The sequence below is a fragment of the Perna viridis genome, chromosome 3 (assembly GCF_037379345.1).
Source record: "Perna viridis isolate PV_CMFRI_1.1 ecotype Kerala chromosome 3, ASM3737934v1, whole genome shotgun sequence".
Classification (NCBI taxonomy): Eukaryota; Metazoa; Mollusca; class Bivalvia; order Mytilida; family Mytilidae; genus Perna; species Perna viridis.
In genome coordinates, this window is record NC_142447.1 from 26,057,958 (window position 1) to 26,071,129 (window position 13,172).

The 13,172-nt window shown below is 33.5% G+C and overlaps 1 protein-coding gene across 1 annotated transcript in view; it reads right to left on the minus strand.

The window, feature by feature from the left end:
• The window catches only part of LOC148621610 (serine/threonine-protein kinase 10-like), a 46,878-nt gene extending 37,253 nt beyond the window's left edge, over positions 1-9,625 (minus strand). The window contains exons 1-6 of the mRNA XM_088576166.1: positions 9,266-9,625; positions 3,081-3,245; positions 2,113-2,311; positions 1,050-1,122; positions 672-748; positions 5-122 (exon numbers count right to left, since the gene is read on the minus strand). Of these exons, the coding sequence (XP_088432292.1) occupies positions 5-122; positions 672-748; positions 1,050-1,122; positions 2,113-2,311; positions 3,081-3,245; positions 9,266-9,433 (800 nt within the window). The 5' untranslated portion in view covers positions 9,434-9,625. The remainder of the gene's footprint in view (positions 1-4; positions 123-671; positions 749-1,049; positions 1,123-2,112; positions 2,312-3,080; positions 3,246-9,265) is intronic.
• Between the last annotated feature and the right edge of the window lie 3,547 nt (positions 9,626-13,172).

A 13,172-nucleotide genomic window follows, 5' to 3' on the forward strand; every position in this document is an offset into this window, starting at 1 on the left:
CTACCATCTAGAAGGAGCGGCAAGAGTTGGTGGATCAGATTTCTGAATCTTTATCAGCACTCTCATAGGATGCATGTCATGGTTAGGTGGTTCTATCTGAGCAAATTCTATCATTGTAATTCCTGTAAAAATAGAAAAGCACATAGGATTAAATTATTCAAGCAATAAATAAAATAAAAAAATACAGGACAATTCAACTTACCAGTACCCAAATTTAACCTGAAAACATCAGTAACAGTCCTTTTATAAAAATAAAAACACTTTCACATCATTAAGCAAAAATGTTTCATTCATAAATATAATTAAGTATGTAGTAGATACATTGTGTACTTAAAATAATGGCTTACTACTACAGAATATACACAGTGCTTGCCTTTATCCACTAGCCAAAAGCCTGGGGCTAGTAAAAATTGATTCAGGCTAGTGAAATGATGTGTACTTTTCTCGTTTCCAGCTAGTTGACTCCTATAAAGTCCTCTTATTCGGACTAGTTGTTGAGAATTTTGATGGAAAGGACTGTAAATGTAAGTTCTTATCACAGATGTCTAACAAATGAATGTAAAAAGTTCCCTTTAAATGTCAATAGACAAAATGTTCTTTCTTTTCTGTTTTTACCCTCATACCATAGATATTAAAGGGATCAGAATGACTACCTCCAGTCAATTACTAACCTAGGGACCATATATCTGCTGAGTAATTATAGGGGCTGTCCTTTAGTGTCTCACACATTATTACTTCTGGAGCCATCCTGAAAATATGAATATTAAAATCATTTCAGTAAAAGTTATGTTGGATAATGTATAACATTCTTCTTTAAATGGTAAATACCAGTAGATGACCTATGGCTGGTACAAATGTCAATACACAGATTCTTATTATGGTACACATAACTCAAAGATGTCATAGTTGTAATTGATAAAAATAATGTTTACAAAATTATTGACATTCAAATTTTAATGCTACATTGTAACAAAATCATTATCATGTATGTTGAAGTTGTTACATGTAACTAAAATATAACATAGCATATATCCAAGACAATGACTAACCAATAAGGTGTTCCAATGAATGAATCTCTTCTTTGGGTGGTTCTTGTATTTAAGGCAGAAACACCAAAGTCAGCTGAAAATGAATTTAAAAATATTGTGTAATATGACAATTGATGTATAGATCAGTGTAAGACACACGTGTGTTTATCTTAAGATATTAAATGACCAAGGAAATGGTCATCATGAACATTAGGTATTATTGCTTGGACTATAATATTATTTTTTTACCATGCAAGATATTGTATGCTTTGAGTAAAAATGTGTACTGAATGCATATTAGTAGGTGTGTTTTCTTGATGTGTATGACAATGGACAATTATACTAATTTCAAATGATAACTAATAGTGTTAATATTACTGCATGTTTTTTGTACATGCAAATCAAAGAGTTAGGAAAAACCACCCATAAGTGAACCATGACCCTTTTTCAAATATTTTGAAAATCATCTTATATCAATAAATATATGTTCTATGTAAGACAGTACCTTGCCTCAGGAAATATGTTATGTACTATTTTAAATACATGATTTTCTGTTATTATAATCCTAAAATTTTTTCTTCCTGACAAAAATATTAACAAAATAAAAACTGCACTTGGCTAGTGCAAATTACTGAACCAAGATGGCAAGTGATACTTCACTGATTAAATCTTAATTACCATGGGCAATACAATTCTAATTATCTCAAATATTCCAAACATTTCTGCCAACCTAACACGATGTTTAGAGTGTCAAGGATCATACATAAATCAAGATGGCTAGTGAAATTTTATTTTTGGGGTTTGATATGAATGTTATGAACCACTTGAATAAGAGAATAATTAAAATTCAAAAAAAAGCTTCACACACCTGAATCAAATACAATAAATATTTTTCCAAGCCTTTACAAAGTTGGGGTATCAGTGTTTTGATTTTCAATTTGCAATACATTATTCCCTGGGTAAAAATATTGTACACTACTATGCTGTGTCGTATTTTCTAATTATTATAAAAAGTATGGTGAACTAAGAGAAGATGTCAGATTAGATCTATTTTAAATTGATGAAGAAACAATCTCACACTTACCTAATTTAACATCACCATCTGAAGTGAGCAATACATTCCCAGCTTTTAGATCTCTATGTATCACTTTATGGTCATGTAAGAATTGTAATCCTTCACACATTTCATGACATACATAACGGATCTGTTTTTCCACCAAGGGCTTTTCCAGTTCCACCATGATACTGTCCAAAGCTCCTCCTCCACAAAACTCAATAAACATCTACAAAAGAAGGAAAAATAAAATTAGTTACAGCTACATACTCATACTTTAGTACATGGTAAAAAACCAAGTAGTCAAACAGTAGGGTTATATTGTCACCCAGGCCTGAAATATACCGCATCAATTCAGAAACTGTATGGCATTCTGGGATTACTATCATTTATGATGCTCCTGATTGGTCAAGACATATTTTATGAATACACTGCAATAGGTCAAAGATGAGGATAGAAGTTCGATTTCTGTATTTGTTCATGATAAGGTACACTGAAGACAAGAGTCAAACATTGTGAGCCTGTGTCTGTCCCCTCTTACGGAGCAGGGGTATAAAATACATTTCAAGACATACAACTAGAAGTTGAATAGATTTTTTTTTCTTAGACTATTGCTTCAGTACTATATGTACATGTTTCTGAAACAATTAACAAATCAAAAAAAGGAAATACATACATAAGGTATCAAATACTGTAATGCATTATTGCAGTGGCTTTTAGCTTAATAAACAACTGAACTTGGCAAGTGGAATCTCAGCCCAAGGAAAGTAATATTTGTAAGGAAGTCAGTGAAATTTTTGTAGAAAAGTTATCTGAAAATGCCAATCTTTCATAAGGAAAGTAGAAAAATTCAGAATAGTTTGTAGCTTCCCATCTTTTCCAAGTCTATTTCACATTTAAGTACAATCAAAGAAAGCACCATTCCTATATCTTTTACAATTCTGACATATAAGACAAAATATAAACACAAATCACTAACAATGACAATTTCTACGTACCCACAGCTTACTGTCAAAATAAAATGCTTCATGTAAGGCCACAACATTTTTATGTTGACATTCAGTTAAAATGTTAATTTCTACAGAAAAGTCTTCTATATCTTCTTCACACTTGATTTCCACATGTTTTAAGGCAGCACATGTACTGTTTTCTTTGTGTTCAGCCTGAAAAAAAGGAGCACAGCTGAGTAACAAGAGTAATTATAACACCCATCTTAACAAACGTAAAAAAGAAACTGACAGATATCAATATAAACAGCAGGAAATACAAAGTACACTCATACATGTACATGATATCTTTATGCATAACCTTCAATTTCAAACAATATATGAGAAGTATTAGATTATTCAACTACATGTATTTTTCTTGTGAAGCAGTAAATTACTTTAATAGGAATAATGAATTTGTGAACAATAACCATGTTTAAAAAGGTAAAAAAGGAACTTAATACAAATAAAATATGAATAAAACATAAAAACAAATAGATAAATGTGAGCCAAAATATTCAGCCTTACAGCCTTCGTCAGGGACAAACAAGTACTCAAAATAAAACTCAAAATTACTCAAAAAGTGACAGACAGACAGGGTGAAACATATATACCCCCAAACTTCGTTTGAAAGGGGGTTAATAAAAAATTTTCATTGACATGGTTTACATTTACATCAAATGTTATGATGATCAATATAATTGGACTCCTGCACTTTCAACCACAGCATTCTGCTACTGACTTACAAAATAAAGATATACACATACTACAACTTTGCACCATAAGACATGACCTAAATCTACAAACTGTCTATCAAATTTTGACATGACATGCATCAAATGCATTACACTTACAACTATACATATTTCGGGTACAAGTTAATGCATGTAACTGAAACCTACATAGTAAATAAAAACACCATATTGGCCAAACAATGGCTGAAACTTCTATCATAAATTTGTTGTTTAAATGCAAGGTCACAAACTGAACTTGGTTTATAATTATATTTGCACCCAGATCACATTTCTTCCAATGGACCACACATTTTAATCTCATCTATATATATCCTTATAGCATACCTGTACATGTATGATACATTTGTTAAAACCTATTTACGTTTTATAACTAAAACTGAAGTCAAGATATGATAAAATATAACACTTAGTAACCTGACCCGCCCCTAAGTATCAATTTAATGTGTAATTTCAATGACCCACCCAATAGAATAGGGAAGTTTATAAAGTTAATAGGATATAGAATTAGGTACAAAGTTACTAATAATAAACGAAAGTATCGTTTATAGAATATTCACTTCACTGACTATCAACATTGTGACAAAGTGACTCAGGAATTAAACTACTCAAAATATTACATCATATGTTTATATACACCCAAATATATACATGTTAAGGAAAAATCTTCCTTAACTGACTCTGAATGGCCTTGTTTATATTCAGACTTGTATATAGGTAACCAAATACCAATACTTGTATCAAAATGTCAGGCCAAAAATGTTTGAAGTACACTTTCTTTATCCTCAAACACTGCACTGTCTGCAAAAACCATATATAATCCATAAAGGATTAAGCAATTTTCTTGCATTTGAAAGTAATTGTGAGTCATTTACCTACTATATACATTGTATTGTATTGTATTATTAGAATTAATCATGTAATATTTCTACTTGCATTAACAAATTGGTTGCCAAGGCAATCTTGCCTTATGCAAAAAGAATTCAAATTTATCTAGGACCATGAATAATATTTTAAAAGGTAAAATGTTTGTTCAAGTGCATGTCATATATTAGATTCGTCATAGACTGCATGATAGGGCACTGGTTGGGGAAAAGTGAACCTGTAAATTATACAATTTATATAAACATGACACATTAAACTTACATTAGACTTTCACATTTAGTTATACTCCAATATTGGGTAGAATCCATTCACATTTTAATAACATATGAAAGAATACAGATCCAGATTTTCTGGGTTCGTGGCCTTTATTTGTAAATTTTATTCCCTAAAAAATTCATGAAATTAACCAAATTTTCAAAAAAGGTTTTTTTTAAATGCTCGAACACCCCTAAATCTGCCAATGACTTGTATTTCCCTCTCCATTTAATTAGAAGACAATAATTTACAAATACAAGACATATTGTACAACTACATACATGTACATGTATGCATAGACATCTTTCAAGTACTTTACAATTTGATAATCTTGATTTAACTTCCTACTAGTATATATTTTCTTATTTTTTATACCTGCACTTTAGGTCAAAACAAACAACATGATTTGACAATCTACTTCACTAGTGCAAGTTCAAGCAATAAATAATCGCTTGTACATATGTGAACATTATAAACAATTAATTATCATAATTAGATATCTGTAGGGGGTAATGTCATATACACAGAAACCTTTTCTTTTCTTAGCTTGACCTAAACTTGTTTTCATTTTTAATATTTACACTTCGAAGGTATTTACCTTTAAAAAATGTTTAAGTTGTCTCACTTTCATGCTTATACCAGATGCTGAATGTGGGTAAACCTTAGGTGATCAGATTAAATTACACGTTTTTCAACAAAGGATGAATGAAAACAATGAAGTGTTAATCCTTATACACAGAAACTGGATTAAATCTGTAGTATTTACATGAACATAACATTTACAACAACAGGTTGGAATTAAGATGAATTAGTTGTAATAATATATCCTGTAAAATTCGTAACCTACATGTACATGAAGTTATTGTACATGTGTAACAAAATTACAGCATTTAAAGTTTAAACTCTTCTCATGATAAAATACATGTTATGTAAAGGATTTACAATATTGAAATGAATTCTTGGAACTGTTCTGAGACAAAACTACAACATAGATACATTGTTTTTTTAAATTTATAGTAATAAACTATCGCTAATCATATCCATTGAATAGTAATTGAGTTAACCTTTAAAAGAAAAATACATGTATGTATTGAACCCAACATGTATGTGGTAGCACAAAGTAACAAAATGGCATCAAAGACACTACAAACATGAGAGACTTGGAAGAGGGGTGCACAATGCAGTGTTCTAGCTAGGATCTGAAAACAGAGAGGCACAATAGGAGGGTACTTAAGAACATTATTTCATAAACATATTGCAGTCCCTAATGGACACAGGGTCACTCATAGGTAGCAGAGTGGCAGGAGTCTTTGAGGCCTGACCAAGGCACTTCTTTATTTCTCTCTAGTGAGGACATTGATAGATGATCTTGACTATTTTTAAACATATGATATCCAAAGGGTTTGACACCAACACTTCCCTTCTAACCCAAATCTAGCAAGCTTCAGGAACAGCTAGTAACAGCTTTATAGATGTTTTCCATTATCAATTACTCAAACCACAAATATCCTAATACATATTTCATGTATTATACCAGTACATACAATATTACATTTACATGTACATGTAATGATGTTGTAAAAATAGGTCAATTAATTATCAACTTCCTATCAATATTTCTGTTGTGTCTATATTATAGCATTTTTTTCAACAAAATTATCTTTACCCTAGAAATGCTTTGTACATGAGATGAAAAGCTATATACATTGGATAACCAAACAAGAACATACTCCTTTAGGTCAACCACAAACTAAAGTACAAAATACAAAAATTAGAATATTTCAGCCTACATACAACTTATTTTATCCACCAACAATACAATTTATTGTACTTGATGAAAGGAGGGTACAGGTAAAGCAATATAAAGACTGAAATCAACACCCAACACAGGAAGATATCATGAATGAAAACATTGATAGAATACACACCTAGAGATAATTAAACTTCCTTAATCTACCTGTATATTTGAACCAGTGGTAATTTCACACTTAACTGCTACAATGAACCCTAATAGAGAAAGTAGCACAGTAACCTACACTTACAATGAATTTACTCAGTCATATAAAAAATGTAGAACAATACAGACATTTCACTCATTATAAGACTTAGATCAGTGCAAAGAAAACAAAACATTCAAAAAATTGAAATGGTTGAAATTGAATATACACATGTACTGTAGTAACTAGTTAGATCATGATGAGCTCCTTTTAAAGAGATAGAGGATGCATTATCATGTCACAAAAAGACAAAGATCTTAAGGATGAAGAGGAATAGAAATTTAACACTACGGCCTAGATCTTTGACCATGAAATTTCCTTATGACTTACCATATAAATGTACACAAAATCATGAACATGTACCACTTCTGATCAAAATTCATTGAAAAGATAATGACAGAGGGTTAGAGATATAGAATTAATTTTTACAACTTCCTTAGCAAAGGAATAAAAATATTAAAAGTAGCTTAATATCTTCAAAATCTACACATGTATTTCAGATGCTGAAACTACTAACCCAAATGATAGCTGTCAGAATATGTCATGCATTTTGTGAAATCTTATTTAGAAACACATCTTGCTTTGTGTTTTTATGTTCGATTTGGTATTAAATTACCATATTGTTTCTTAAATTGCTATACATTGTACAATGTAAGTCTGAATGTACATATGTACATGTATCCTTAAAGTTTCTATGTGAGTCTCGTAATACAGTATATTGTTCCTATGTAAAATAGTATTGAAATCAAGATATGATCTTAGGAATACATATACATACATATACACGTATATCCAGTGTTCAAGGATTTTTTTCAAAATTTCAGGTTTCACGGAAAATTTCTAAATAAAGATTAACTTTCCAATACTTGAAGTTAGCTTTCCAAACTTAACAAACCCTTTAAAATTTCAAGCTTTCTACCTGCCAAAGGGAAAGTGGGGCATAACTATCAATTTTCCTACATCAAAATTGCACTTGCCATGAGTGACCGGAAAGTGGAATCCATGAACACTGATATCTCAAGGTTTTTTGTATGGACATGCACCCTGCTGAATTTAAGAAGTAAAAATGCTTTATCCATGAAACATTTTACATATTTTAACCTTTTGCCTGCCCATGTTCCATTTCTCTACCGCATGTACATGTACATAGCACATTTGTTTACTGGGCATGAATTAAAATTATTAACTTTGAAATCAATCATTAAACTATGGCAAAAACTTTATATTCCCATTTTCGGTATGATGTCACACTTTCAATTAGATTGATTAAAGGAGTTTTAGTTGACTGTAAGCCATACAGAGCTACCAAGTCTATCTACAAGACGGGAAATTCCTTATTTTTCAATTGTAAATAACTCTGTTTAAAGAAATTGTCTGTTCAAAAGATCGTTTTATAGATTTTTTTTTATATAAATAACGAAAATAGCAGCAACAGATTTTGAATTAGCTTTTGGGGCTCTACATCTGCAACAGATTTTGAATTAGCTTATGGGGCTCTACATAACTTAAACAAAGGCACCTGTGAAGCATCACCTCTCTGCATCTCCAAGATACTAAACTTAAAGTACATGTACCTAGATGTTTGGAAACACTAATATATACAAAGTACATGTATTGTTCAAATTTCGGGTTATACTTAAAGGTTTCCCTAGACCAATTTAGCATCACGTAGCACCATGCTGCCCTCATCATGAATTTTACAACATGCCCCCAGTTGGCCAAACCCTGCTTTCAATTTTTAGAATAATTTTATTATTTTTCACCTGATTTGTAATGCTGTGGTGTCAACACCCATTTGTGACACTTTTATAACATAACACTAGTGTGAAGGCTGTTTATTTCTGGCTTGAAATTGATTTGTCCTCATGTTTAGATGGGGTGCCCTCAAAATACATACATTATAATGCCTTCACAAATTTGTGGAGAAAAACACTACTTCTGATCAGCTTGATAAAGAAGTTAACATTTGGAATACAATTTCTAAGATATGCTTTATTTGAAGTACATGTACATGCTATCCACTTGATTTGTTAAGGGAGTTATTTTTCTCAGGTATAATTCAGCCTTGCTAGTTGAGTATCCTGATTGGCCTGAATAGGCTGAAATCTTAGCTATTGCTACTGGATGCTTGTTGGTTTACTCTACTTTTTATTGGTCAGATTGATCGGAGTGAACATTAATCACTGGCAGGTTCCTGGGACATGCCTATTTTCATTGCAATTAATGCAAATGCAGCATAACTGATTTCCAATGGAAAGGGCAGAACACCTGTCAATGCTTTTTCATCATTTCACCTTCTCGTTCTTACCTTATATACTTTCCCAAATGCACCATCGCCAATTTCGGATAAAATCTCCCAAAGATTCTTAGGATCAATGTCTCTTTTGATATTTTTATACAGTTCTTTTTTCTTGGATTTGAGATCATCCTCTCCGCCGAAACGGAACAACTTTCGGAAGCTGTTAAAAAATGACATTTTTGGTGCTCTGACACACTATGTAGGGCAACAAACTACATCTTTCGGATGCAATAGAATTGCTTTGGTATGCTTTGACCTAAATACCATTACATATTAGCAGTAAGTATGTGAGAAACACTTCAATATTTAAGATAAACTTCTTCTGCAGCGGTAAGTCGACATATTTATATTTTTCACGCATGCGCTGTTGTGTCTGACATCATATTACTTCCTGTCTCGCTTCCTTGTAATGGTTATCTCCCTTTCATCAATGCTTATGAATATTGTCATCGCTATTCGTGAAAATATAAATGCCAGGCGCGTAGCTGCCGTTAGGCAAAAAAGCTCTTGCCTGCACTTAATTTTGCCATTCTTTTTAGATAAAATACATCCTGGAGAGGCATAAATGATGCTCTAAACGCTATCTCCGCGGAGCTTCGGGGTGGGGTGGGGTGGGGGGGCTTCGCCCCCTGGACCTGCTGGGGGCCTTAAGCCCAGACACCCTGCCGTAATTTTGCCTCAGCTACGCGCCTGAATTCTATATAAAAAATCTTTGGTGAATGTCAAATCTTAACAAGTTTTCAAACTCAGCACACTTCTTTTATCATTTTTATTCTTAATGTTTGGTTAAATCTTTTTTCATGTAAACTGCATTGTTAGTAACACGTCGAAAAGAATAATCAAGGGAACCAAGGTTATAGCGGTAATCAAAAGAATGTAATCCAGGGACAAAGACCAGACATGGAAAACAGACATACACAACAAAGAACACAAAGTAACCAAAATCATACACACAAAGTAACAAAAACAAATGAGCAACTCGGTCTCCACTAAAACTGGGAGCATGCACCAGGTGCACCGGTAGAGTAAGTGTCCTCTGCTTTTCTAGAAACACCCGCAGAGTTGCACATAAAAAGTCAAGTCCGGGGTAGAAAAACGATGAAAAGAAAAACCATGACGCGTTGAACAAACCAGCCCCCATGGTGCAGATGGATACACCACAGCGACCCACGAGCCCACGACAACGACCACAAAACTTCTACAGTGATGACTTCAATCTTGTAGCTACGTAACCATGCTCCAGAAGCTCATCCGTTAGAGTTCTTCCGCGATACAAAAAGTCTGCGCAGTTTCGGCAAGCTCTGGCATAACGTATGAGTTATGATATGAACACTCCATACGCAGGTGCTGAAGGGATGTCGCCACAGATGAAAGGGATGTCGCCACAGATGAAAGGAATGTCGACAATTCTGAATGAAAAGTCATCACGTTATCGCAAAGTTTAGTCAACAGTTTTCCTTTACTATCGATTTCTAAGTGTAGGTCAAGATATGGGGCTGGTGGGCAGATGCAATGCACCAAATCCTCGAAATCAGGACTGTTCAAAGACAATACGTCATCTATATAGCGGAAACTGATATTAAAGGATCCAGCCAAACGACACTCCCTCCTTCGGATCAAATCAGCTATAAAGTCAGCCTCATAAGAGTGAAGTAATAGGTCAGCAAGTAAAGGAGCACAATTTGTTCCCATTGTAATAACGACCGTTTGTTGAAAAAGCACGTCCACCACACTTGACAAACATGTTGTCGATTAAAAATTCCAGCATTCTGCAAACATCCTCTTCTGCATACCCGGAAGACGACCTGCCACAAAGCATGAGGAACCTCAACCAAGAACTACACATTTGTATCTAGGTGTACCATCCCTCCTGAAAAAAAAACAGCGATGTATAATGCCCTCAAGTCGGGGGGATCTCATCCGAGCATGGGGAACAGAAGCATACAGCGTTGAAAAATCATAGGCTTATTATCAGAATATAATAGCATTAGAAACACTGCATACTTCTTTTTCCCATACTCATTTAAAAGCCCGACTCGAAAACATTATACATAGTTTTTTTTTTCAGAAAAGATGGTACATCTAGATACAACTATATAGTTCTTAGAAGTGATTCCTCATACTTTAAAAAAAATAATTCCAAATCATCTTCCAAATATACAGAAGATGTTTTCAAAATGCTGGAAGTTTTTGATCGACAACATATTTGTCCATCGATGGTAAAGGAAAACTATTGACCAAACTTTATGACAAACGTGATGACTTTTCATTCATAATTGTCAATTTTCTTTTCATCTGTGGCAACATCCCTTTAGCACCAGCGTATGGAGTTTTTATATCACAATTCATACGTTATGCATGAGCTTGCTGTATCTACGCAAACTTTGCATCGCACTAGACTTCTTAAAATTAGGCTTCTGGAATAGGGTTATGTTGCTACAAGATTGAAGTGATCACTTACAGAGGTTTTATGGTCGTAATCATGAACTCATGGATCGTTACAGTGTATCCATCTGCGCCATGAAAACAGATCTGGTCAACGTGTCTTAGTTTTCCTTTCCTCTTTCGCCTACCCCGGACTTGACTTTTTATGAACAACGCGGACGCTTACCCTACCGGTGCACCTGGTCCATGCTCCCAGTTTTAGTGGAGTCCGAGTTATGTTCTTTGTTGCGTTTGTCTGTTTTCCATGACTGGTCTTTGTCCCTGGATTACATTCTTTTGATTTCCGCCTTCTAACCCGAATCTTGAATTATTCTCTCCATCCTTGTTAAAAAGTAAACGAGTTCATAAAAAATCTGAAATTTGGTCAGCTCCCCCAGCTGACCAAGGTCTGGATCCGCCACTGCCAATCGAATGATGATTGATACACATACATACCCTAGACTATAGTAGACTCCTAATATAAAGACCACTACATTCAAATCTTTAATGTACCCAGAGACATAAATAAACAATATGTTTTATATGTCTCTGATGAACCCGGGGACTTTATATACCGAATATTACATGTCAAAATCTGTATCACATGCGGTATTAAACCGAGACACATAGAGCCACCGGCCTGCGGGGTGATATAGGTCAAGGGTTGATACCACATGCGATACAAATTTTGTCATGTCATGTTCATCATATCATATATTTTAAGTATACTTCATGTATAGTCGATGAAGGAATGTGATATAGGGTATGCGACATAAATCTAGAGGTGTGATATAGGTCTAGAGGTGTGATATATGGTATGCGATACAGAGTAAACAATGTAGGGTTTAAACAAGCACTTATAATGCATATACAAAAAGGTGTATTCTGATTTAAATATATGATATGTTAATTAAGTACACCCCCTGATGTACCCCAGTGTATATTTCAAAAATAATAACGACCAAATATTCAACTTGTAATATTGAAAACGAAAAATTTGTAAAAAAAAAATAAAAAGGGGTGCTGAATCCTTGCCTTAAGACCTTTTGAAAATTTAAAATTGGCATCTCCAAGGATTCTATACTATAAGGATCCTTGCACGAACCAGAGTGGGAGCAAGCCCCTGTAGTTCTCTGTCACTCTTTCTAATTCTTGATATATCTACTAGAATCATAGCTGGACTCGATATACAACCAGTACATGACTGAACTCAATATGGAGACAGCTTTTATTGTAATTAATCACTATTTTAATACATGTATGATATCTCTTCTAGCATCCACACGCGAGGGAAATAGTAGCTGGGCTTTATATACAACCAGCACATGACTGAACTAATTTTAAATCTCATAAATGAAGATTTTATCGTACTATAAGTAATATTGGTCCCAGAAAGTTAAGTCTATACCTTCAATTCAAATTTTAGAAACATACATTAATCTCACAACCGGGGAAGTATATAGTCTATATTATTAACTGATGACTTAAAATA